This window comes from Agelaius phoeniceus, chromosome 5 (assembly GCF_051311805.1).
Source record: "Agelaius phoeniceus isolate bAgePho1 chromosome 5, bAgePho1.hap1, whole genome shotgun sequence".
Taxonomy (NCBI): Eukaryota; Metazoa; Chordata; class Aves; order Passeriformes; family Icteridae; genus Agelaius; species Agelaius phoeniceus.
The window spans coordinates 32,680,530-32,708,364 of NC_135269.1; the positions used below are offsets into that span (position 1 = coordinate 32,680,530).

A 27,835-nucleotide genomic window follows, 5' to 3' on the forward strand; every position below is an offset into this window, starting at 1 on the left:
ATGGTTTCAAAGTCAAGTTTGTTTATTCTTGAAAGACTACAGAATGAGTCCATCTCCTATTTTTGTTTCAAGTTTAGCCCCCATGAGTGGAAGAAGAGAAAATCTGGGGATTCCTGTGTGTTTGTTTTTGTGAGTGCTGGTAGTTCTGCAGTTGCTGAGGCAAAATCTGCTTCCTGATCTTCCCGTCTTCCCCCATGCACCCTCTGTTCCTAACTAATGGCCAAAGAGAAAAGCAAGAATGAGCAGGGGGTGCCCTGAGAGTTGTATCCTGTTCTAATCACAGCCATGCAAGTCCTTCTTTATTTCAATTAATTTACTTTGCCTTTATGAACCTGAGAGACTGACTGTTGCTTTCAAAGAGGCTGACATTTCACTCATCTGAAGGAGCTTGGAATGTGACAGGGGAAAGGGAGGAGAAGTAAATCAAAGCAGATATCAATTCTCCAGATGTAAAGTATTTTTCTTCTCCTCTATTTTTTTTCCACCAGAAATGTCAGAAAGTCTGCTGACATTTTAATTCCTTTGTGATAGGCTGGGAGCTGAGAGCCAAGTCCTGCTGCCATTGCAGTCAAAAAGATTTTTCCCACATACTTTAAGAGTAGCAAATTAGTCTTACACTCTGGAAAGCATATAAGCAAAGTTTCAACAAAATGTAATTAAAACTAAAATTACTTTAACATCATCTTAGGATCAGATACAAACTGAAACTGACAACCCTTGTTGGACTTTTTTGTTTCAATTTGACCATAGAGTAGCAAAATCCAGTAAAATGGACTGTACTGGGAGTGAGACCTCAGTGTTGTGTTGTTTGGGGTTTTTCCCTAATCTGAATTCTGTTAAAAGTGTAGGAGTACTATTCCATGCTGTCTATTAGTTACCCAAGCTTCATTACACCCTATCTATAACCTTTAAGATTTAATTTAAATTTGCTAGTTGACACATAATCTGCACATCCTTTAAAACTCTATTAAGCAGTCTGATCCTACTTTTAGCATTATATGTGACCAAAAAAAATCTCATTATCTTTAATAGAAATACACTCAGGTCCATAAGATAAAGTAGTACCTTATATTCTTATTACATTAGTTGTTCATTGATATAAATCCAACAAGCTCAACATGCATTTAGCAAAACAGCAGAGCTGGCTTAGAGCAGCAGCACAGTGCTCATAGAACTCAGTCTACAAATTCTACCTACAACATGAGTGGTCATATATTTCCCTCTTTGCGTGGTGTGCTTAGAGATTTTCATCATGGGTTCGATATAATAAATCTATTTTCCTTTACCAAGTTGTTCCTTTATGAAGTATTCATTTGTAAATCATGAATTTTTTATACAGGACTGCTAAAAACCATGGAGTAGACACATTTGCTTAGTAGTTTTATTTTTTTTTCATGTTCTATAATCATATTTCATCAACTGGTACAACAAAACATATATAAAAAGCAAAACAAAGAGGGCTTGTTGAGTTTGATGCATGGTAAATCTATTTGGTTTATTCTTGGTTTATTGTTAAATATTATATTGCATTTCTTAAAGCAGACATCGTGTATATTGTGATTTCTAGCATTCCACACACAGCAGCTTATTGTTGTTCCCTTTAAATATGGGAAATAAAAATGGTTTTAGTTTGCTTTAAAAAAAAAATTGAGAGAGGGTACTGCTATATTACATGGCCCAAGAAATATTGGCAGCATGCTCTTTGGCTTTCATCCGTAGAACTGCAATGCTGGAGGACCTCCTTTCAAACTCTGGCTTGGTTTCAAAAGCATGTCCATTGGTCGCCCCAGAAAGCAACGAGTCAGTGAAAAAATTATTGAGGGGCATGTGGCTAAATTGATTCTGGTGGTTTGAAAAGCCTGTGTAGCCAGAATCTGTCCGGGGTGAATGGGAGTAAGGTGTCATACAGGAGGACGTATCTCGTGGCAGCATGCAGGAGGTAACCACGGAACCACTGGCCGCATTCCCTGCCCACAGATTGTTCTGAATCTGGAACATATAAAATGAACACAATTAAACTCACATAGTTCATCTTTTGTTTTCTGCAATGCTTGGTTTGCTTTACTTCACATATAATTAGTTCCCCTCTGAAACAAGCAACAAGTATTTAACAAGTTCTCTGCAATCATGTCAGAAAATAGTGTGAAGAGATCACATCAGACAAAATATGTGATTGCTCAGTTTAGAGCAAGGGCTGATGAGTCATGTTTCTTACTTTGTCATACATTTGTCCTGTGGCTCCAGATATATGTCTAGTGTTGAAACTCAGGATGCCATCAGCCCAGCCAGTCAATAAAATTAATGGAAACACACAACTGACATCAGAAAAAACATGTCAAAAGAGTGTACAAGATCATAGATATTTTCAACATAAATGCTTCTCCTCATTAGAATTCCCATTGTAATGGTCCGAAAAGGGTGAACAAAACAAACCAATTTGGATTTCTCAAGTGATAAAGCCCAACAAGTATTCAAAAAATTTAATAATGAGAAGCCTTTCGTAATTACTTTAAAACAAATGAAACCCTAAAACTCAGAAATTACTATAATGCATTCAAGACCTTTTCTTAAATTTGTTTCAAAGATAGATTTGATATAAAATTTCATGACTTTTTATGTGAAAATATACTTTAAGGGCATATCTGTTTCATCATTCAGCCTTAACAAGCTGCATTGTGCATCCCTGGAAAACATTGCATGACAGACTAGGACACAAACTTTGTGGTTACCAACAACGTCTGGAGCAACCATGTATTCAAGCCTTGATGTATAATCCTTTCTATACTTGGCAGTTGCTTAAAGCTCCATTCTGAGTCTCAGGCCTTCTACCATCTATGCATAGATGTTATTTATGGATAGGTATTTTTCACTAGTTTGTTACTAGATGAACACACTGAAAGACTTTTAAGACCTAAGTCAGTTCTTACTGTTATCTCAGACTGCATGGTCTTTTATTCCTGCTCTATTTACTTTGAGTTGATCAAGCTTCACACTCAGCAACTGCCCTTCTTTTTTCTCAAAACTCTCTACTCTCTCTCTATAAGCACTACTTGCATATGGTATAATTTCTGACATACTCGATCTTCCTCAGTCATTCCTCATTTACACACGCCATTATACAATTTACAGCTTTGTATGTCTTCTTCACTTTTACCTATATACCTCTCCTGAATGCTGATTTTTTTAATGTACAAATAGCATCAGGCAAGACATTTTTAGCCCCCATTCACAGTACAGATCTTGTCAGCCAGTAACTATGTCCTTTCCTATTTGTTTTCCTTTGCTAAATTTGTCTTCACTCTAAAAATCTGTTGTCTGTTGCCCTGATGCACTGCGATTGAGCCCACGTGTCTTTGTTCTTTGTGATATGTTGGAGTAACTCAATTACTCTTCAGTTAGCACTGAAAAGTAAATTCCCACTTCAAACTTAATTCTACATTCACATTCCAAATCCACAGACAAAGGAATTTTGACTTTAAGATATAAAGGTTATCTCTCTAGCTGAGTGATTTTTTCTGTCAAAGTAGAGGTCAGAGGAAGTAATGAATTATGACAGACACACACATATGCACACACAGAATGAAAACATGTTTCTAAGGCTGATGAGTTGTGTTTTCTCCCATTGTCCTATCACTTTGCAACAGCACATACCAAACCTCCAACAAGCTAAAGAGATAAATTATGGTTCCTGAACTCCTCTAGCTGAGATCTAGTGCAGATAGGAAGGATGAAATAGTCTTATTTTAAAAGTTAATATTTTAAACAGTTATATTAGCAAGGTCATCAGGAGCTGACAAACTAATCTGGACTCTTTGGGAATTCCAGCAGCAAAAATATAATCCAGTAAATGCTCCATTTTGGTTTCCTCTGAAAGCCTGGAGAAAAATCAGGGTAGCAACTCATCTCCCCAAACTCCGGGTCCACTCAGCTTGTTTACACAGGCGTGCATGCATGCAGTTATAGTTCCACACACACTCATGGATGTGCCTTTCCACACACAACCACAACAGCTGGGCACACATCAGGCTTCTGCTCCTGCATATTTTAGGTGATCTGCTGGGAGGTAATGGAGGAAGTAAGGTCACTGAGGAAGGATATGGAAGAATTTTCCTTTTTGTGGGCCTCCTGACGTCTATATGAGGAAATCTATAAAAAGCTTCAGAACTTTCCAGTTACTCCCTCTCATCATCACTTTTCAGAAGACTCAAACGTCAGCCCATGGGAGACTCTCTACAGTTTGACATGATTCCCAGCTGCCTTATTACTCCTTCATTAACCTACCTGAGCCAGTTTTGACTTATAATCAGACAAATTTCCCCAGGGAGAAACTAGTTAACCTATGCAGTGTCTAATACATGAGCTATTTCTGAAGGAGCTCATAATCTCCAAAGCTAACTTACATGCAACAAAGTCTTATTTATCTGACTTACTGAAATTTCTTTCTAAGAAATGCTATGCCAAATGCTGCAGTCACCCAGGCAGCACAGATATAATTAGGGAAGGAATTTAAAAAAAAAAAAAAGTTTAAATACAAACATGAACAAGTTTGCCTTTAATGGAGTCATGATCAGAAATCTTCAAAAGGTTCAGAGGCTCAGTTAGAAAGTGCCCAATAACCAATGTGGTCTGGAGGAATCACAAAATCACTCTTTCTTTCCATACTTTGAGTAGTTTGGTTTGCAGTAAACTAAGTTTAGTACCACCAATTTTCCTGATATTTTTATTCTGGACAAATCTCTTTCAATTTAGGTTCAGTGAGCTTGCGCAGGTGTAAATGAGAACTGAATTCAGCTGCAAATCCTAAAATATGCCAATGTCTTTTTCAAGAAATATGTGAACAAGCTATTAATTTCTAAAACTTTTGAAGGAGTTGCGCTAGATTTCTTCCTTAGAGAAAGGAATTTGAATTATTAAACTGAACTTCAGGAATGCCACAAGATTCTAGGAGAGCTTTACGTCTTCTCTCATGAGGCAGTTATGCCTTCCAAAACAATGTTTCAGTTATATCAATTTTCTATTCATTTTAGTTGATTGAGTGACTTCATATTTGGTATTAAATTTTCATTTCTTCACAAGGATTTACAACATAAATATCTTGAAGTGAAATTTAGGTGCAGAAGGTATTCCTGTATTAAAAATAAATATAGTAATGTTTCACAATAAGTCAAAATGATCAGACCTTCTTCTGGTATGTTAGAAGGAAAAGCAACATTATGTACATGAATTTAAAAAAAAATATTTTTCCTCTTAAAATCTTGTGTGATCCATGAACTATATAAAAGCCAATTCAGAGACTGTGAATGAGGCCATACATACAGCACATCTCTGGTTTCTGTTAACATCACAAACAACTTGAGCTTTGCTCTTGTGGTTACCATGAAATTACCAGAGCCCTTCGATATATTTACCTACTGTATGTTTTATACACACATACACATGCACACACACCCTTCCGGATCGAAAAAGAAATAGGATTTCATAGCTGTGACAAGAACATAACTGGAGAGTTATGATGGTTATGATATAATTTCCTAGGCACATGACCTTCTGTTAGATACTGCAGAGGAAAAAGAGCTGAGGTAATTGGTCATCCCGCTTGGTGTCATTGCTTTTTTTCTGCTAAACTTTCAAGCTCCCTGAGCTTCAGCCTTTTTATGCAGCCCCTGGAGAAACCACACAAACTCAAATATCAAATTTTTCTGGGAGTTTTGCTATCATTTCCCTAGCCTTTGGGAGAACCAAATGGGAGATTTGGTTCTCCCATCACCAAATTCTTGACTCATGTTATTTCAGTCCCCTGCCTATCCAGACTAGAGACCGTCTCTGTTTGAGTGCACACCTTTTAGTGCATCACATGGGAAACAAAATTCTAATTTCTTTTAAGGTCTCTAGATATCAAGAAGTGTTATTATTATATTACATAATAAATGTTATATGTGCTGAATGTTATTATAATTAGTAAATAGAAACTACACATTTCCTCTGTGGAAAATAAGAGTTGCACTAAATGAAGAGTTAAGAATTTATGTAATTATAGAAAACGTGAATGTCAGACTGATTTGCTAAATTTTTGTCACTCCTCTCCTTGCACTACCAGAAAATATCAAATCTCTACTAGCAATGCAATAGCTAAAATGCAATAGCTGTTAAACTGCTCAAAACTACTAGTTCACAGCTTGTATCTGTTGGTCATCCCTAGTCCATCACCACAACTAATTTGGTCTGTAAATTTCCACTTTTTTTTTCTGGGTGCCTCTTTAGAACATCTGAAATACAGGTAGAAATTTGCCTGTACTTCCTAAGCTTGTAGATTCTCAGAATCATTTAAATCAAAAAAGAGCCTCTGGGATTATTTTTCTAAACCCTTGCTTGCAGCTACTCTCGAATTTAGATAAGGTTACTCAAACCCCATCCAGCCATGTTTTGAGTCACTCCAGCTGCAGGGGTTCATTAATTTCTACAGGAAATTTGTGCCAATGCTTCATCACTCTCATTATATTTTTACATTTATATCTAGACAGAGCACTTCCCAGTGTTTAATTTGTGACTATTTTGTAGGAGCTGATGGATAAGTGCACGTGTGAAGATCACCTGTACTGTATTGGGCTCATGTATAAGAGAGATGCAGCACATAATTTGCAGATATAAATAAAATGCTAATTAGCACATGATAGTGAGAGGCTTAACAATACAGATTTAAAATATGCAATAGACCCCTTCAGTCCACATTTGGCTTACACACGGTGAACAAAATAAAACTCTGACCATTAGATTCCACACTTAAGTTTGCTAAGCTTCAAAATAACGTAGGATTTGAAAAGTCATCAAGCTTTCAACATCCCATCCTGTGTGGGATGTTTTGTAAACTGTAAATTCTCCCTTCTGCAATCTTGAGGCCACTTATAATATGGATTAATTATATTTCAACTCTATGATACAGTTAGATACAATATTTCACATTTTGAAAAATAGTATTAAAAATGTTGTGTATCTTAAGGGGAAAAAAAGAAGAATTTGCCATATAATTAAGCCCCAGTAAAGTCACTCACACTTAAAGAAATACATGTTTCACCAAAAAAAACCTACAGAGCAACAAACTGAATGTTGAGACTATGAAAAGGACCACATACAGTGGTGGTTTATTACCCAGAAAAAATAAAAGTGCAGTGCATAAGCTACTTCGTGTGGAACAGACACCACCCAGAAGAATTGGAAGTATCACTCCCCTCCTGTTGGAAGATCAGCCACAGCAGGGCAAGTGAGCACACATGCAGTGAGACACACAGCATGCAGGTGGTGGCTCAGCCCCAGCCCCACGCTGTCACAGCCAGACAGCATGAGTGAGTGATAAAACTTCTTTGAAGCCAGCTCAGAGATGCCTGCCACGTCTACTCATGCTCAATCAGTGTACCCATAGCCTTAATAAACTATTGTGATTAACTGTCATTTATGTGTGTACTACAGTTAAAAGAAATTTTAAGTCATATACCATGTGGCGTCTAATACATTCCATATGAACATTTAATTGGAGCATGTAACTTTGATTATTGCTAATGAGGATTAACCATATGTACCAAGGCTAGAGCAAACGATAATGATGATCCAAGGACTGAGTACTTAACACATGTATGCTGACACCACTTCTACACTCTTTGACTGCCAACACATCATGTGATGCCATGCTGTTCAACATATTAATTTGATTTATCATTATGGTGGATGGAATGCAAATTTCAGCCTCTTCCTTCTATTTATAAGATTTCAACAGTTTCCTTTCTTTCTAGACCTTCTATATCATTCCTGTTCCCATACTTCTGAAAAGCTTTTGTTGTCTTAGGATTCCCACCTGCACTAGATTGGACTTTTTCAACTGAAACAAAAAATTAAATTCTTTCCTATCCAAGCCTTGCCTGCATTTTCAAGAAAATTTAAAAAATACCCAAACATTTTACATGTGATATTAAGAGGGAAAGTAGAGTGGTGTGACAAAATTAATCCTTTTAAAGGGACTTAGAAGAAAAATTACAACAATTTAACATGATTCAAAGAACAAGTAAGGAGGAAAAATGCAAAGAAAGGAAAGAGCCTAGATGGAGAAAATGTTCACCTTTTTTATCTGCTTTTCAATGCCTCAATTTAAAGTATATTTACATACTGATGCACATATAAAGATAACATCTTTATCAATTTGATTCACACAGGGAAAGCTGTGATAATAGTATAGGCTCTTGTGTGTGTAAATAGGGGAGGAGGGGTAAAATGAAATTTTGTCTCAGGTTTTCTTGTTAGTTCTCATAGGTAATCATTGAATCTGATGAGATCAAGTACCTTTGTAACAGGAGCCTTCCCACTAACATAGGGTGGCAGAGGGAGTCAAATAAAGACCAAAAAGGTAGGAGAAGAACAAAGCTAAAGAGGCTTTTTCATTGTTCCTCTTCCAACATATTTATACATCTGTGTAGATGTATAAGTACAAATGACTGCAGCTGAACCAGGTATCAAAGTAAAAAAAATGTTGGCAGATCATCTTACCTATTTTACACCTTACGTTTTAGGAATAAAAATTTTAATTGATCAGAGTTTTTGACAGCTGTAAAGGGAACCCGTGTCTGGCATAGAAGTCCCTTTGGTTAAGTTTCCTAAACACAAATGTCTAATACTTATCTGACCATGGCTGCCTAAAATGAAGGATGGATCCTTCTTTTAAATCCTGTTCACCAACACTTCAACAGTGTCTCAGATATCCTGAGGCATATATAATCACACTGTATGCTGTATTTAAGTGATAAAATTAATTAAGGCTTATTTACTAACATTCACTCCGGTGAAATGAAGTAAACTTCCCCATGAAGGGAATCTGCATTCATTTCCCCACTGCTTTTAAGATGTTCCATCTTCACTTTCATAGCAATAGGATATTGCTAGTTAAGCTAAAAATGTCTACGATATGTGTTTTCCTGAGTGCACTTAAGATGACTTAGAACACAATGTGTTGTATCTGCAAGAAAACATTGAAGTTCAAACACTGAAAGTAGTGAAACTGAAAACTTTTACTAAAATTAAAGAAAATCACTGTCCATAAAATTTTCCTACAAAAATCTGATTTTCAGCATAATGTTGGTAGAGCTTTGAAAAAAAATCTGAATAACAGATGATTTTTCTAGAATATTGTACAAACGGCCCTTCTCTGTAACCCAGGTTTTAATAGTATAATTAATGGAAGATATATGTATGCAGAATTTGGCCAGTTTAGGAGATATTCAATTTCTTGGCAGGTTCAATTCAGGAGATATTCAATTTCTCGGACAAGCAACTAAAAAAAAACAACCAAACAAACAAACAAAAAATCTAAAGTCAATATACTGTAAAAATAATTAAAATTAGACTGAAAGAGCAAAGCAAAGAATTATGATCTACCAAAAAAAAATCTAAATTGTTATTATTGTGAAGATAAAGACATGGAATTTAATAGCAAAAATTAGACTGGATTATAGACAAAGGTGTTGGACCAGATCACCTTCAGAGGTCACTTCCAACCTCAACCTTTTTCTTATTCAGAGCCTTCTGAATAAGTTATTCAGAACCTTCTGTCTGAAATGAGTTGAAAGATTCATTTTCTCACAAGAGAAACTTTTCAGGTTTATGAAGTCACACAATGCATAGCAGCATGATGTTCTTGGTGAAGAGACTAAGCAGAAGTCTCCACAACACCCTCTGTTGACTGCAAGAGACTGACACTTCTGCTGGAATGCAACCGAGATGTGTTTTCTAAACATATCCATGGCTGGACTCAAAACAGAAAAATTCACGGGCTGCAAATCTTTATAATGCACACCAGAAATTCATATTTGTTCCTGCTCTTTCTGCCATAAAGCTGTAAACTTCTCAGCTTGATTTCATCCCTTTTCAACATTCAACCTATATTTTCTTCCAGCAACAGGGAGTCTGTTTTTCTCCATGTTGTTTCTTAAATAAACTCTATTGATCTGTGTTCCACAATCCACAAGAAAAAAATTACATATTTAAAAGTACATTTAAAAATTATTTATTTAAAAGTATGGCAAAACTTGTCTAATATTTGCTTGTTTCATTGTCACAAGAGTGCCTGTGGTGGTGGTGATATGGGAATAAAAGTAAAGGGAAAAAGGATATTTGTTTTCTTCTCTTACATTAACTACAATGAAATAAAGGAATTGTTGGGGCAATCAATTTATAGCATTAAAATGAAACCATTTTATATACCTTTTCTGCCTGAGTTGTGAGATAGATTGATGAATTTATAGCAAGTCAGGAGCTGTATATTTATTTTCCATAAGTGAAGCACTTAATAATGGACATCTAGTTCAAAAGATTTAAATGGAGTGATGTTAGTAGCCATGTTTTTAAAACAGATTTTCATTGTCTCAGTCATTCTCACTGGAAATATTATATATATCATAGAGATGTGATTTTACTGAAGAACAGGATTTCAGAATGTGAAAACTATGAAGAACTACCACGAGGTTAGCAAGACTATGAATTTTTATTAAGTGTTCTGTGATAATTGCCTGGATACCTACTCATATACAGAAAAGTAGACAAATTTTTCTCTGAGGAGAGGACTAGCTTGCTTTTAACATGTAGCCAAGCTATGCGTGCAAGCCCTCAGCTGAAACAGCCAAAGTGCACTCACACCTTCATCCATTGCTCTTGAACAGCAAGAACAGCAGAACAGCACAAGGCAGCATTCTCATGCAGGTGACCAGACCCAGTTACACATTTGTGCCTCTCTGTTTACCTGCACTCTGTTAGTCTGTGCATGCAGGTGAGCATGTGGCATTTGTGCTTGTGAATGTATATTCACGTTTTGTATTTCTACACACTAGAGATGCTTGATTTAAGATGATGGAACAAGCATTTGCATTTCAATCTTCTGGTTTTAAGAATTTATTAATTAGTGATGGAAATATTTGTCAGGCTGAAGCTTAGTTGTGTCATCTGCCTAGCAGATTTTTTTTGACAAAAAATATAAATTAATCTTTTTAATCTTTTTAACAATCTGAAAGTACAGAATAGATCTTTTATTGGGTTAGAATTTTATAGATCATATTATCATATGGTTTAAAAATGTGGGATTATTGAAAAATATTAATTTTAGGACAATCATTTTAGATGTAGATGGAATCCTACTAAAAATACAAGATAAGCTGGCAGACACAAATTTAGTCTAGAAATCCCAAAGCTTCAGGACTGTTCCTTGTATCACTTGCTGTGATGCCATAGCTAAGTCAGAAAGACCTTGAAAGGAGAGTTGACCGCCTTGAATGAGATCTGTGAGTGAATGCAAATCTATGGCTTGGTGAGTCTACCTGGGGCTACCTAAGATTGTGTCCACTTACCTAAACACAGAGTCATGCAGTGGTTGATAATGTAATTTGGGTTATTGCCCTGCTACATGTTAAAATAAAACCAGATGACTTACAAGCGCCACAACAGCTGAAATGGTTGTGTCCATGTTCTGAGCTGCTGGAGCAGAGGGCAGCTCTGGCCCAGGCACCAAACCTAGTAATATGTAACCTCTTCAGAGGTAAAGCACATTGAACTGAGTAGATGACACATGAGCCAAAGACTCCTGGTTCATAACTAATCACATTCATACAATGATAGAATCACTAAGGTTGGAAAAGACCTCCAAGATCATCAGGTCCAACATTTCACCAAACACTACCATGCCAACTAAAGCATAGCACTAATTGTCATTTCCAGTCAATTCTTGAACACTTCCAGGGATGGTGACTCCACCACTCCAATGCTTACCACCATTTCAGTGAAAAAATTCTTCCTGATGTCTGACCTGAACCTCCCCCAGCTCAGCTTATTTCCTCTTAACCTGTCACTTGTTCTCTGGGAGAAGAGACCAAGGCCCATCTTGCTACAATCTCATTTCATGCAGTAGTAAAGTGATAAGGTCTCCCCTGCAAATCCTTTTCTGCAGGCAAAAAAGCCCAACTCCCACAGCTGCTCCTCATCAGACTTGTGCTCCAGACTCCTCCCCAGCTCCATTGCTCTTCTTTGAACATTCTCCAGCCCCTCAATGTCATTCTCATAGTGAGGGGCCCAGAACAGGACACAGGATTTGAAGTGCAACCTCACCAGTGCCAAGTACAGGAACACAATCCCTGCCCAGGTCCTGCTGGCCACACTATTGCTGATCCAGGCCAGGATGCCATTGGCCTTCTCGGCCACCTGGGCACCGCTGGCTCATGTTCAGCTGCTGACAACCACCATCCCCTGGCCCTTCTCTGCTGAGTCAATTTCCAGCCACTCTTCACCAATGCTGAGGAACTCCCTATTCAGCCAATTTAGAGCATGACCAAATAGAATATGAGTATTTTTTTTAAGGTTGGCAGAGACCCCATTACCTAATGAAGCTGAACAGCACCAAAACACCAGTAGTGGAAGGGAACCATACAAGAGTTTTATGCTTTGCATGGTGTTTTTTTTTTATTAATTATGTGGTAAAAGCAATGTGTAGCCAGAGACATGAAAAAAATGGCTCTAAAATAAAGATATTCAATGTGCTAAGACAAGCAAGGAGACAAACAAAAGCAGAGCAAAGCAAAGAGTAAATCAAAGGAGTGGAGAACTGAGACAGAAGATTATTGCTTCATTATGCAGTATACTTATTATCTACTAACAGGGAACTGAAAAAGACAAAAAAAACCCAAATTCAACCAACTACAATGGAATGAGAGATTTTTCCTGTCCTTCTGCCTCTCTCTCCCAGTGATATATATTCAGTTCTGATTCTGCATGACTATACTACAATTTCATGCTAGTAGGACACTTGTTCTATTTAATGGTCTGTTGAGGTCTATAAGGACATGGCCCATGTTTGACACATCAAAAGGAAGCTGTCTAGAGATCAGATAGTTTATACTTCATCTTAGCAAAGTATACAAAACCAGAGCTGTTAGGACAGCTGCCAAATGTAGAACCAAAGTACTGCTTGGTCTTTACCATACCTGAGGGTAGCTGTCAGTCCTTGGAAGAACAGATATATCATAGGTGGCAGCAAAGTGGCTCTTGGCTTGCTGGATCTGACCATAGCGTTCTCTTTTTCTCCATTTTGCTCTTCGATTCTGGAACCAAACCTAGAGTACACAAGGAAAGAGTCATCAGGGTAAACAAAATTATATACTGTGCTAAGGGTTTTAGGAAAATAAAGAGATTTTGCGGCTTTGAAAATTTCTGTTTATCTAAAAAAGATAAGTTCTCCACCTGAAAATTAATTTTTCACTGTTTCGGTCTTGTAAATGTCACACCTGCTTAACTTATTGCTGGCTATTTTAAATATACATATTGTTTCATTTATATTCCTCAAAACAAACCAACAAAAAACAAACAAACAAACAAAAACAAGGACAACCTGAGAAAGATCAGTCTGTAGCAAGTAAAGAAACATTATCTTAAATTCCCATGCCCACTGACTTGCTATAACTATCCGTAATCTGCCTCCTAGAGGTGACCATAATCTTTATCAAATGCAGTAATAAAAAGGCAGGAAAAATTGGCACAAGGACAGTAGTCTGCACAGCAGGAAATGTTCCTGTAAGGAAGGCTAAAAGGCCAGGAAAATAATAAAAAGTCACCATGTCACAGACAGTTTTTGAACTATTGTGAATTTTTTTTTCACTTTGGTGTTAGGTGATATCTGTTTCTTATAATGGAAGACAAAAGAATTGCACTTTCAACTATGGAATAATTTAGATTTTATGCTTAAGTTTGTTTATACTCCTTGGCCTGTTCTGTAATATTTTGAGTGTCAAGTACTATATCAAAAACCCATTATATGACAATTTCTTTCTGTTACTGATAACTGTCATTGTCCCATGGTCTTAATAATTTATTCTTGTCTTTCAGACAGTTTATTTTGGACTGGTTAAGCTATCCTGATGAATAAAGGGGATTGCTAAGAAAATCCCCTTTATAAGAATAATATCCAACTAGTCATTGTTGTTCTGGGTAAGCAAGCTCACTGAGACTTTTTTAAGAAGTCACACTTTTAACTGAACCATTATTTTTTTAAAGGAAACAATGGCATTGGTTAGTCATCCAGCTAAATGGATCATTAATTCATTTTGATATATACATACATGAATGGTGCTTTTTTTATAGATATTTCCTGTATTTTGAGGGACATTTTCTGATTCCATATTGTGGGATATTTAAAATAACACTGTTTGGTTTATGATTCCATTCTTGCATTGATCTTTGGAGAATTCAACTGATACTGCTCTTAAGCAACCAGGGCATAATTTTGCTCATTTTGATTCCCAAGGACTTGTGGCAAATGTGCCATCTTTTAAAAGATTCAGCAATCAAAGCAAAGCTCATGCATATAACTCCTGAGTATATATTTTTAGGAGCCTTGGTGGTAAATTTTTGTTATTTATGATGCCTGAGGTTCAGCAAAAAGAAAAAGGAAGGCAAAAAAATCTCCTGTCTCCACAGAGGCATCAAGGACGTGATAAGGAAATTTAGTCACGAAGTTCTTTCCTTGAAAAAAGACCTTGACAATCTTCTTAAAATGGGTACCAATTACTGGCCTGACATGCAGCAGGAAAGAGAACAACTTAGATAAATTAGGTTCAGGTTGGCTCTCTCTGCATGTGTGCAGGACAAATATTAAATTGGATGTTGATGAAATGGTGGTGAAGAGAACTATGGGTAAGGTATCCAGCTGATCACTCTGCTACACTAAATCAAACAATTTGCTTGAATTCATAGAAGTAAATGAGAAAAAGCACTTTTTTTTTTTCCTTTGACAATCCCCCAAAATGTTTCTGTTTACACCACTTTACTAGAAACTTACTCTTGGCAGAGATAAAGTAACCATTTGCCTCACAAAGCAATGTAGAAATCTGCTGCTTGTTATCCTTGAATTGCCAGATGCTTGCTTTTAATGACGTAAGGCCTTGCAAATTGCTTAATCTTGTGATGGAATACTCTTGCTACTCTGGATAGAAATGATCAACATGTCCTTCCATATTTAGAATATGAGAATGCAAAGATCAGTTATCTTTTAAGAAAGGTAAGAACATGTTTAAATAAAATAGAAATAAATACACTGTGAGAGTCTGATATAGACATACATTTTTCATTTACTGTCTTCTTTTTAATACTCTTACCATGTGAAGCCTCTAAATCTTAGGAAAAAAATGTGATAAAAAAGTCAGATGGCACACTTTAGTTCAATTTCCCCCTCCTTATTCTCGCTATTAATTTGTTCTTGAAGTAGTTCTCTGTGTTCCAGAATTATACACTTGTTAGAATGGTGTTTTAACATTATACTACCTTCTCTTTTTTTTTAAGTCATGACTAAATCCCAGTGAATAGAAGTGATACGTGGAAAGCTGTACCAAATTTGGGAAAGGAATTGTGCAGAGCCTAAAGAGTTAAAAGCCACTGAACCAAATTCCATCGGCATTGCTGATATCACATCGATGTAACTGAACACACAGTTTTGGACTCTATTTTCTGATGACAACAGCAAATGTGATGCCTGCTTGAATAGAGATGAAAAGAACATTTCTCTATAAAATTAATTAGCTGACTTTTTCTGAAAGTGTTTCTGATTTCATTTCAGTTTGTATGCATGTGCACTGATGTCTATTTCTCTACATGCATGTGTGAGTATGCGTTTAATTACAAGTTGTGAAGTTGTTATCATATTCAAGTCACTAAATTAAAAAAATTAATCCCAGTCTGTAAGAATCAACAGAACTGTTATTCTCTAAATTGAAATAATGATTACTACCAGAACAGGAAAGATATCTAAAATGAAGATAAACTTGCAAAATGTGGCTCACACCCTTTTCTAATAGAAGACCTCTAAGCAAGGGAAAGGCTTTTCTCACCATTGCGCATCAAAAATCATAAATATTATTGAGATTACTCTAGGAGCACATACTGAATGAATCACATTTGTACGCAGCTACAATATTCAAATAATGTACTAAGTGGTCACCAGTATGTTTTGTTACAAAAACTAGAGTAACATTATTAATAAGGAAATTTAAAAACCAGAAATTGTACCTCCTAATTTTGTGATTTCTAAGATCATTCCATACAGAAAAGAAGAATTGATTATGTCCTTGTTTTATACAGGCACAAAACTCACACACAGACATATCTATGTAAAGTATATAGATACTTATATACATTTATGTATGCACAGTTTCACTGCACAGTCTTTGGATAGAAACAAGGAATTTGGTTACTTTTTAGACTGTAATTTTCATGCCATGACACACACAGAATCCTCTGCATGTGAGTTCTGCATTGTCATCAGTCTGAACTACATGCAACAAGTCTTTAGTGGGATCTTTACACATAACAACTTATGTTTTCACTGCCTGGAATTCTACAAGAGATCAAGACAGTTTTACTATTGATGTTGTTTTCTCATCCTTTAAACAAGTGTTCAGAACTGCAACACAAGCTATTTAAAAAAATAACAAGTTATTTTAGCACTACAGCCTAACAGCTCATGTCCATAAAGAAATGAGGCAAAACGAGCTGTTTACTTTAGCTTTATGGGGTTTTGTACAATCCCTGAGAGTGTAATTTACTCATTCCTACAATGCACAATTTGTCATAGGAAGGCTGAAATCTGGTTCCTACCTGGACTCTGGCCTCGGTGAGCTCTGTTCTCAGAGCTAGCTGTTCTCTTACATAGACATCGGGGTAGTGAGTTTTCTGGAATACTTTCTCCAGTTCCTCCAGCTGCAAACTGGTGAAAGTTGTCCTGTGTCTCCTCTTCTTACTGCTGGAGACATTGCTGTCACACTTATCACCAAGTTCATCCAGGTCCCCCTTCTCCTGCAGCCCTTTCACTGGAGACATCCTGAGATTGTTGCAATTGTCCATGGGCCTGCTCAGCTCTGTGTGAAGAGGCTGTCCTTCCACTTTAGTAATCCCGTAGTTCACTGCGTACAAGGTGGGTTAACAGCTGGTTAATAAAGGATCAAGGGGGAAGGAGAGGTGTTTAGATTCAGGAGTTCATATAAAACAGTTTCACAAGGAACCAGATTCCATCGTGGCAGTGTTATTTCTTTATGAGGTCATTGAAGAGGAATTTGTAATATTAACTACAGATAGAATAAAAGTGCTAAGTCACATTAAATTTTAACTGAGAATGATATCTGAAAATATCATCTGGAAACTTACAGAGTAAGGAGACTCTGCAAGAGACTTGGATATTTTCACCCTACCACTACTGCTGCTAAAGTAGTTAACAATGCATGAAATCAGCCTCAGCTAGAGTTGTACAGATAAGGAATCTTAGCCCAAAACAGATTTTCATAATAGAGACACAAAGCTATTGACAAATGTGCCTTTAAACTTGGAAGCAAATGTAAAAAAAAACTCTATTTCTATGAAAATACAAACTAACAGTGAAGTAAACTTAATAGCTGTAAACTGACAAATCAAGAAGCAAATGAAACCAAAGATTAAATTAGCTTTTAAAATTCAATAAATTTCATATGCTTTCTTTTGCATTTGTGAAGTGGAATTGTTTCCAGTGAGGTCTGTTATGGTTACAAAATACAGGGCATTTCTGCAAAATGTTAACTCATTAAAAGAGATAGTTTCATATAATTTGTAAAAGGATTACAGGAACTATTTGTCTTTAGGTAAAACTTGAGTGGTAGAGATAAGAAATATTCCACGGTAGCTTCTTAATAAGAAATGAAAACATTTCCTAAGTTTCAATATTTTTACTTATCACACATCACTGGAAAAGTAATGAGATAAGTTAAAGACTTAAAAAAAAAAAAATTTTCTAAGAAAAATGTGGAAAAAAAGATTCAAACTCTGCAGAAATTAAAACTTACAACGATGCTATGTAACATAATAAGCTTGCTTTGAGATTGTCTCACGTTCTCAGTAATTTCTTTTCTTTCAATTCGAGCTGATTGCAATGAAATACAATTTTCAGATACTTACCATCAACACATACATAGATAGGAAATGCCCCAAAGCCCTCGAGGCACACAATAAATTAGCTAATTAAGAAAAACTTCAATGTATAAATCAATTTCCTATAGGTTTTTGTTTTTTAAATTACACTTGAAAAAATCTATCAATGTCTCACCAGTCTTTTCGTACAAATTAAAGAACTTTCTCAAAAAAAAATATATACTTCAATGACTATATGAAGTCAAAAAGCATATCATATTGTTAGTCTTACTGCATCTTAACCATGTTTTCCAATTTTTCTAGGAAATTAGTTTTTGATTTTTTTTTCTATAGCGATTTTCATCATGTTGGAATAATGAAGAAGATTTTAAATGTTTTAAAAAGAAAATATTCCTCATTCTCCTTGCTTATAAGCTAGAAAATTTTAATATTTGATAAAACGTTTAACACTATTATTTGGGGTTTTCGGGGACCGACGGGGTTTTCTGAAAAATCACCGTTCCGCATCAATTGGTAAGGCTGCAGAGCACCCCGCTACCGTGGCAGGACGGTATTTGAAGGCAGCAGAGATGATCAGGCTGCCTCCCGTTCCCTGCCCGGACCGGCCCCGCAGAGCCGGCCGTGTCCGGGCTCCCTCCGACGCCGACACGCCGGCGATGCTTCTCCCGGCAGTTTGCTGGGGGAGAGCGCCGCGGCTCGCAGCGGGGGCGGGAGTGCCCGGGGAGCGGCCGGAGGGAGACCAGAGAGGGTGCCGGGGGTGGCCAGGGTGTGTGGAAGGTGCCGGGGGGCGGCCGTGTCCTGCAGCACCCTCCGGGACCCCCGGCCCGTCGGGCCCCCGGGCGGGCTGCCCCGGCCACGGGCGGGCTGTGCCGGCGTGCCCGGAGCTCCGCTCTCGGCCAGCCGGGGGACCCGGGCCGGGGCCGGTGGGGAAGGCAGTAGCTGAAAATCTGCACCGAAAGGAAAAGAGCTCTTCAAAGCAGGCGTTTGCCTTTTCCCGGATTTTTTTTTTTTTTAATAGTAGAGGTAGTAGTATTATAACAGCAGTATTGTTAGTGTTATTGTTATTTTCCTCCGACCTGACAGCCCCTCGCGTGCCCGCATCCGAGGGCTGCACAGCTGCCTTTGGTCTCCCTGGGCGGGAGAATCCCTGCCCTCCCCCGTACATCTGCAGGAGGGGGAATAACCCCGGGATGACGACTCACCGTTCGTGTCCTGGCAGGGCGATGTCTTCTCCAGCCTCACATGATGCTCAGCTCTTTGCAGAGGGTTGAAGGCCTGTACGCATTTGCTGCCTGACGTTTTGCTATAAAAGGACTCATTGTCCAAAGTTTCCATAACGTGCTCCAAACTGCCTCCTGCTCCCATATAAAAGTCACTGTTCTTGCTCGGTTGGCTCTTCAGGGCAAACTTCTCGCTCAGAAAATCCATAATCATCTAAGGCTGCTTGAGAGCCTCTTCCCTAGACAGAGGCTGGACTGTGAGCAAGGGAGGGAGAGTGAGTGGATGGGAGGGAAGGAAGGAGGGAGGGAGGAAGAGGCGTTCAGCGCTTAGAGAGCTGTTTTGCCTCTGAGCCTTTGATTTGTCTTGTCTTGAAAGGGGAACCCGAAGTTGCTCTTATATCTTGAAGCTCAGCAGGACTTCTTGTGCAACCTCCCATTTCTAATGAATATGAAAATAAGCAAGCAGTCTAACTCCACCCCAGGTCCCCCAAGACCTAATCCCAACACAGGAGGGAGTTCCAGGCCCATTTTCCACAGACAGATCTGTTTCAGACAGACACACACAAGCATTTGGGGAGGGTGAGGGGAGAAAGGGAGGGAGAGAGGGGAGGGAGGACAAATAAAAAGGACATTTCCCCTCTGCAACCTATTCTCATTTCTCCAGGGATCCTGGAAAGAGTAATCCCTCGCTTCCCTCCCTCTCCTCCCAGCTCCCTGAGAGGCTTGGAGCGAGGTAATTTCAGGGGCACATACCCTTAAGTAAAGGATCTTCTTTAATCGGTTTGACTGATACGTCGGTAGCTGCAGTCCTGTTCTCTGAAGCTGTAAAATTAAGAACCGGTGTTCCTTCTTTATTAAACAGCTCAGAAGTTTCGTCCTAGAGTTAAACAGAGAAAGAAATGTTGTAGGCAGTTGTTTGTGTAGAGGAAATGTAAGCTAGCGAAACTTAAAACTAGAACTCTCTCACAACAGAAAACTGGCCGAAAAGAGAATTTGTCTGCTCTGAAACAGATCTCAACCAGTCTGTCTCTGTATGTATGTTTGGGGTTGGACCTGTGTGTGCGTGCGTCTGTGAAAAGTGATTAAAACGGACCTTTATTTTAAATCTCCTGAAATATTATCATTAAAAAATAATCATGTTTCTAAATGAAAGTATTTATTCAAGTCTTAGGTAATAAAAAGAAAACGAAATGAGCCATATATGCATGCATTCCTATGGATATTGGGAAAGCGGGTCGTTTCCACCCAATGTGTGAGCTTTGAAGTGTTGAATTCCTTGGTCTTTTCGCACATCGATAAGATTTAAAACACAGGCGAGAGAGATAGTGGACTATTTCGAAGAGGCACGAATTACGGAAAAGATCTTCCGTGCTTCCTCGTGAAAGGAGCATTCTGTGAAGTAAAGCAAACCCGAGATTGCAATCCCTTCAGAGGAGGATTTCAGCGTCGTGGCCCCGCGCTTGTCTTTTCTACTGAGGCTGTTTTAGAACCCAATTCGGTGGGCCCTTCCCCCGCTGGGGCGGGGAGGGGAGAAGAAGCGAGGCTTTAATGGGCGGCTGAAGCCCCGGTACAACACTGGCCGGCCGGGGCTGCGGAGCAGCTTAGAGACCTTTCCTGTGAACCCAGTCAAAGGTGAAGGGAAGGCCAATTCGGGTCCAGCATATTTCCCGGCAGGCAGCTTCCCTTCCTTCTTCAGCTGGTCTCTAACTTGGTATTTTCCCGGAGAAAGGGGTAGAGGGATTTTTTTTCAGCTACCACTGTCGAGCAGCTGTGGTCACCATCCGCCACACGCACAATCTGCCCTTCCCTGTTATCTGTCAGGACAGGGCTGCTGCCCCTACCCCTCCGTCCCAGTTCCCGGCGTTACCTGCCGCCACCACCGAGCTGGGGCTGCGAGGGGCGCGGAGCCCCGTCGCGACAGAGCGCAGAGGTGGTGCTCGGGGACTTGGGGTGGGACGGGGTTTTTTGTGGCGTGGGGGTGTCGCTTTGGCGGGGAGGGAGAAGTGGAAGCGGTTTCCGTAAGAGCCGGGAGGAGAGGAATTGAAGCGGCGCGGAGGACGAGCGGCGCCCGCGGCCAGGTGCGGCCGGGCCGGCTCGCAGCGTGCCCCGGGACAGAGGCTGCAGCCTGCCCCAGGGGCCGCTCCAAGGGCAGCTCCCGTCCCCGGATTTCTCATGAAAAACGACACGTCTCCTCCTTGCACCTTCTGGAACAACGCCTGCTCCGGACCCTCCGGATCCTCTCCCTGCCCCCGCATCTCCGTGCGCTGGCATTTCGGCAGCGTGTTTATCACTGTGCTTAAAAAGGAATAAATGCCTTGGGGAAGGGGAGAAAAAAAAAAAAGGGGGGGGGAGAGGGGGGGAAGAGAGACAGAGAGAGGGAGAGGGAAAAAAATGGAGCTCTGGATGTCTTTTAAATGAAAGACACATGCAAAGTTTTTGCAGACTGCAATCGACTTTTATGCCAATAAATGTCCCTCTTTAAAGACCACTATTAAACTCCAGGAAAGCCGAGGACAAGGAGCATCTCCTATGAAGGCAAACCGCCCAGGAGCTGCCAGCAGCAGCAGCAGGGCTCTTTCTAGGCTGGAGGGAGCGCGGTTGCCTCCGCGGGGATGCGCGTGTCCCGCTGGCGGCGCGGAGCCGCCTCGGCGGCGGCAGTCCTCGCTCCCCACCGAGCTGCTCCGCACCCCGGCAGCCCTTCCACCCCTTCCCTCCCGGGCGGATCGGGCCACCCCGGCGGCGGCGGCAGCGGCGGCTGACCCGCGGGGCCGTGGAAGCGCTGTCCTCGCCTGGGGACCGAGATGGGGACGGGCTGCGGCGTCCTCTGTGCTCTTCACCCCCGCTCCTGTGAGAAAACACCACCCTCCTGCAGCATCTTCCCCGCAGCGGGGACTCCTCTCCCTTATCGCCCCGGCTTTGCGAAGCTCTCCCCGCCGAGATTAGCGCCGACATTTATATATATGAATATCTATATTTGCAATATCTGAGTATTAAATACAGAGCGCGATACCAGATCTAACCGAGTTTTAAAATCCATCCTTCCTCAACAGGAAACAATAAATAAATAAATAAATAAATAAAAATCAGAGTGATTCCACATCACTGTTAGCTCCAGGGACCAAATTCGACTCTCATTTACCTCTGTGCAACCCAGCGGACTTCAAAGGGAAGGAGAGATGTAACCTAGGGGAGAATTGGCGCCACGTATGGCATTCGTTCTCCTTAAAAGCTTGAAAACAGAAAGCTGACTTCAGCGGGCTAAAACCATTTGAGAGGGGTTGGACAGATCCCGGGGGAGAAGGCGGCAAAGGGAAAACAAATTCTTTGCTGAGGTGAGACCGCTTTGAAAAGCATCTTTCTTCAGGGACCTACTCCCTCCGCCAGGCAGCCCCGTTATTAAGAGCTGCATGCAGATGTGCCGCTGTGTTTCCAGAGATGGAGTATCTCCCAAACCTTCTGTGGAAGGGTGTTATGTGTGATGGAGAGACGTTTCGTGGCCAGAGGTGGTGTGAAGGAGCTCGCCCCTGCAGCGCATGGGAGCTCCTTGGGGGCAGCCTGTCCACTGGGACGAGCCGGGCGCGCACACCGCGGGACCCTGCGCGGTACCGCCGGGCTCTCCTGCGGGCACGCCAGGCTGCCTCACCCCCGCCGTCCTGGAATTCCTTCCCTTCCTGAGATCAGAAGTTACAGACCAAGCGTAGGAACGAGGATCCCGCATACATTTCCAACGTCTCGCTGCCGAACAGTCAAAGAATTTGGGAAAAGAAATGTGCGACTGCGGTTCGGACCTCCGTTTCTGGGTCCGCAGCCGCTGCTGCTCGTGATGGCAGTTTCCAGCCGAAACAGGGCTACTGGGTGCTGAAGGCATCTCCTCACACCCCTGCGTTTGTTTAAATAAAGTGAGAACGGCAGCAATACGGGCGATGATCTCCCTTTCAAATGTCCAGGAATCCCTATCCCCTCCCGTCCCCTCTCCCCATTTCTAATATCGGTTTTTAACTATGGAAGATTTTTATTTTTTAATTTTTTTACACCAACACTTCTCTTCCCTCCAGAAGAGTTAAAGCACGAAATTTATGTAAGGATTGAACGGGAAGAAATTCGCGCTACCTGGGACTCGGCTAAACGAATTTTGGGGGTATTATTCAATTCCTTCCACATCCGCACACTCCAGCTGTCTGGGAAAATGGACAGTGAAGCTAGGAAGATATGGGCTGGGTGTTCCCGCGGGAGGGCTGGCCCCGCAGTGAGGGGCGGCTGAGGGATGGTTATAGATGAAGAAGGGAAGTGTTTATGTTTTCTTGAATGGGATCAAACACCCCAATAGACGCCGGGGGGGGGTTGGGGGGTGGAGGGGGGAGGGTGTGTGAAACACGAAGAGAACTGTCTGTCTTGAAAAACAGGTGCTCAAATGGTTCAGCATTTCCACAAGCCTTCTGTTTTCTTTGCTGAGGCTTTACCTAGGAGCTCATTTCATGTTTAGACACGGAGCTTTTATTGTATGAGATGGGCGTAGGCTCCAGAGATACCCTCTGAGAAATTAGCCTCTCGATCTCTGCCACTCGGTCGTGCCACTGGTGTGCAAAAGCAAAAAAAAAAAGGTGTAAAAAAAAGACACTCTGCGACTCGCTCCATATCTCTCTCCCTGTGGAATGCAGCGAATTGCAAGTTACAATCCAAAACCTAGCTTGGCTGAGTAATAATTTTCCAGACATCCTGTTTGCGGGAAGAATCATGTGAAATATTCTTATTGCCAGCAAGAAGAAGTGCATTGCTTCTCAAAGAACACTGAAAGAAGTTGAGTTTGGGGGATGGTTGGATTTCTTCATTTGGGTTTTTTTTTGTTTGTTTGTTTTGTATTTTTGTTTGGTTTGTTTTTCTTTTTTTTGTTTGTTTGTTTGTGTTTTTTTTCCTTTGGGGGAGGGGGGGGGTGTATGTGAAGCATCACTATTTTTATTTTAATCCCTGAAAATGAAGATTGTGTTTCGGATTTCCGCAGCCAGGCTGCAAAAGGTCCCAATCCAAGCCCCCTTTAACGAACTTTCTTCCTAACAAGCAGGTTTTGTTCACCTGAGCAAACACAAATCGGTTCTGGTGTACGTCGATAGCTTTGAGATTTTCCTTTCGGAGAGGAAATGTTTAATTGACACTGTTTGGAGTGACTTTACCAGAAACCTGGGATCTGTAGGATCAGAGATCAGTGAAAGTGTAGGAGCAAATCGACAGCACTTCTACTCGGTAACCCTAATTCTGTGTGTGCAGCAGACGGGTCTATGGAGCCCCGCTCAGATTGCGCAGGGAACCTGGTGCTGCCTCTCATTAGGCTGGGCCCGAGCCTGGAGCCTTTCCCACTCTCCCAGCCAGGCTCGAGGTTCAGACGCTTCCAGGTCCAGTCCAGACAACAGCCCGAACGCAACGACAGCAAGCATTTCACGGTTCCTGCAGCTTGGCGCTTTGACAGTAGGGAGATACCCCGCTCAGCTGTTAGGGAGATACCCCGTATGACACCTGCACAGACAAAATAAAGATTCCATGTGCCTCAAAGGCATATTCAGGGGACAGGCAAGAAATTTGGTGAATGGGAAAATTACCCCGTTAGGGAAGCAGGATTGCTGATTGCTGTCAGGGCTGGACAAACCTCGACAATTTTCTTCTTGCAACAGGTAGTGACGCTTCTTAAACTTTATTCTTTTTTTTTAACGCAAAATGGAATGAGATAATATTTAGTGTGTTGATTTAATCTTAGCCCCATAGAAAATCTCAGCAGAGATGCTCTATAAAAGCATTAATCTCTTATCTTGATCTAGCTCAAATTATAATGAATCCTACTTACATATGTGTTATAAAAACAAATCCTACACGAATTTAATCTATGCTTCATCGGACTGCTATTGTAGCCCTTTATCAAGTTTAGAAAGGATTTGAAAGCTGGGTCGTGGGACTCAAAGCCCCGTGCAGTTTGGCACCACCATGAAGAAGAGATTTGCTCCTAAAGATGCTTCTCAGGTCCGATACACGTATTTATTCCCCTCCACTCTCCCCCGCCGCCGCACTTCGACTATGAGTAGGATCTGGCTTCTGCTGGGGATGTTAGGTGAGGCAAGCACAGAGCTGCTCTGTCCGCAGCCCGGAGGAGGCGGCTGTGCCCCCGCCCTTACCGGGGGACAAAGCTTCTGGCAGCTTCGGCCGAGCCGCGCTCCAGCAGCCGGAGCGCCTCTTCAGAAGCCAAATCCTCACCCCTTCCCCCTCTGCCAAGCTTCCCAACAAATTATAGACATATTCCCAACGCAAAGGACAAACACCGTTCTTCACATCACAGAAACAGACGCCTTAGAAGAAAAATCTAGACGTGAAAAAGCACGTTATTAGGTTTTTACGGGTGAACTTTTGCTTCTCCTGCCACCCTTACCCCTGGAATTTATTCCCAAGGAGCGGGCCGTCCCCCAAAGGAGCTGAGAGCGAGCTTGTAGTGAACAATTCTAAATTACCCCTTTCGCTCTCCCATCGCGAACCCACGCTGGGCTGTAGGGCACTGAGCATTAGCGTACCTATGCAAGGGAGCAGATAAAAAGGAAAGCAAATCCTTTGCAAGTTACCCAGCCTTCCCTGACGGCAGTTTGGTACTGCGACAATTCCCAAAATATAAGGGCTACATTACCGGAGTGACCCGAGGCTCTGAATGTATCGAGAGGCCTGGAGAATGTGTGGGGGGCTGCCTTGTCATCTCAGATGAATTGATTTCTTCTAAGCCATGAAATATGGGTCGACATTGTGGTTTCTAAGCACGAAGGTAAAGGAAGGTGTGAGACAGAAGGGGCAGGGTCTAAGAAATAGATCCCTGTTCAAGTTGGAGGTACTAACAAATGGATGCATTGAGCTGCTTTGACAAGGACTGCCGGTTCTCAAGGCTACCTCGTTTGAAAGAACCCTTGCTTTTTTTGCATTTTTTTCCTCCAATGCGATGTGTGCTAGATGCGATTAAAAATGTATAATTCAGCGATGCTGAAAGCCACAGAGAAATTTTATTCCGGTCTTTCAGCACCGCCTCTGTACAGTCTCAGCCTTATTTTGTCATTTGCTGAGAGCTGCCTGTATCTTTTGAAACGCTAGCCTGCACTAAGGAGCATCTATCCCCGAGCCTTTAGACTCTCTGCCCTTCTTACCAGAAACGGCTAGATGGATACAAAAAAGAACTTAGTGGTTAACCGATAGGCTGCTAATATTTCATCCACGGGCCTCCTTCTCCTCCTTCTCCCCCCCCTCTACCCTCCCCCCCCCACCCTTAAAACTTCAACTCTTGCAAAAACATCATATTTTAAGCCTTCCACGCAAATATTGATATTGGCCAATAAAGCCAGCCCCCAGCCTTTGGTTAGAGACAGTCTTCTTTTTGTTTCTACCCTGGGCAATCCAAATTAATCCACTGTATTACAAATTGCCTCGAAATATTTCACTTTTCCTGACAAAACCCATACCCGGCATACGTCAGTCACCATGAGAGACATTTTTCCTAGTCCGTTTGCGTGCTGGCTCTTTCTAGACCGTATCAGACAGCAATGGGCAGCGAGATGACATGACCCAGCAGGACATTCTCTTATTTCTTTCTGCATTTGTGCCGTAGCAAGGCACAAAATGTTTAATGTTATCAAGAAATCAGGTAGAGCAAAACTGAGTAAGCTTGAATCTTTGCCTCGCCTCCTGTTCGCAGGACAAGCGGTGCCCACCAGGTGAAAGCAGGTCCCCCCCACTTCGACCATTTGCCACCAGAGCCAGCGCATCTCTCCTGAGCAGGGACAAGTCCTTCCCACATCGCCCTGCCCGAGGCTCTGAGCCTAACCCGGCACACGGCCAGACTGCACATTACATGAAAGGCAACAACCTCCCGAGTCATTACCTGAAATTAAATACGAATGCAAACGGCACAAACCTGAAGGGGCTGTGTAAAACGCAGCTCTTTGCTATTGTTTTGGCTTTGTTTGTTTGATGCTTTTAAAAAAAATTATTTTCGGCCAGATGTCGCATAGAAATCCATGGGTCTGGAGCCGGGCTGGGAAATGAAGCTGTGGCTGGCGGAACGGGAGCCAGGATCGGTGCCGGTTTCCCGGACACAGCCCCTCGCTGTCGCTCCGGAGCGGGGCCGCGCCGAGCTGGCACCGGCCGCAGCCGCACCTCTCACAGAACCTGCGAATTAGAAAAAAACCTGCGAGGCAAGAGAAAAGGCACCAGAAACTGCCACTTCTAGAGACTGCGAGGCCGATGTTTTTGTTCTCTTATCTCCTAGCCGTGCTTTCCTAATCCCGCAACAATCCTTCTTTTCTCATGTACAGGACACCATCGTTTAAAGAAAAACTGCGGGAGAAGTGTATTCAATCGCACGAACAGCAAGGTATTAGACAAACGAGCCAAGCCTACGGCTGACCTGTGTCCTTTCAATGAACAACCTTTCGAACCTTCCCATCCGGAAATGGTGACAAAACCCACACTATTTGGACGGGACAGCTCTCATCTGATGAATGTAGCAGGAATATATACAGCCCATTTTATTTGTGTACTTTCCTTTTTTTTTTTTTTTTTTTTTTTTTCAGATCACGGCTCACAAGCCTAGGAAATTGTGCCGATTTGAAACAGAGGCATTTATCCTGTATTAGAAT

At 41.2% G+C, this 27,835-nt stretch overlaps 1 protein-coding gene across 2 annotated transcripts; it reads right to left on the reverse strand.

Moving 5' to 3' along the window:
• Nucleotides 1-1,077: 1,077 nt before the first annotated feature.
• On the reverse strand, nucleotides 1,078-27,655 carry ALX1 (ALX homeobox 1). 2 transcript variants are annotated; one of them, XM_077178779.1, is made up of 6 exons: nucleotides 27,112-27,655; nucleotides 19,938-20,061; nucleotides 19,167-19,439; nucleotides 16,666-16,970; nucleotides 13,005-13,133; nucleotides 1,078-1,989 (listed from the first exon to the last, which is right to left on the reverse strand). In XM_077178779.1, exons 3-6 carry the CDS (start codon nucleotides 19,396-19,398, stop codon nucleotides 1,669-1,671), a joined length of 987 nt encoding a protein of 328 aa, XP_077034894.1. In that variant the 5' UTR covers nucleotides 19,399-19,439; nucleotides 19,938-20,061; nucleotides 27,112-27,655; the 3' UTR covers nucleotides 1,078-1,668. The 2 variants fall into 2 exon arrangements, with proteins under 2 accessions (XP_077034894.1, XP_054488093.2); XM_054632118.2 differs by lacking the exons at nucleotides 19,938-20,061; nucleotides 27,112-27,655 and having other exon boundaries at nucleotides 19,167-19,923.
• Between the last annotated feature and the right edge of the window lie 180 nt (nucleotides 27,656-27,835).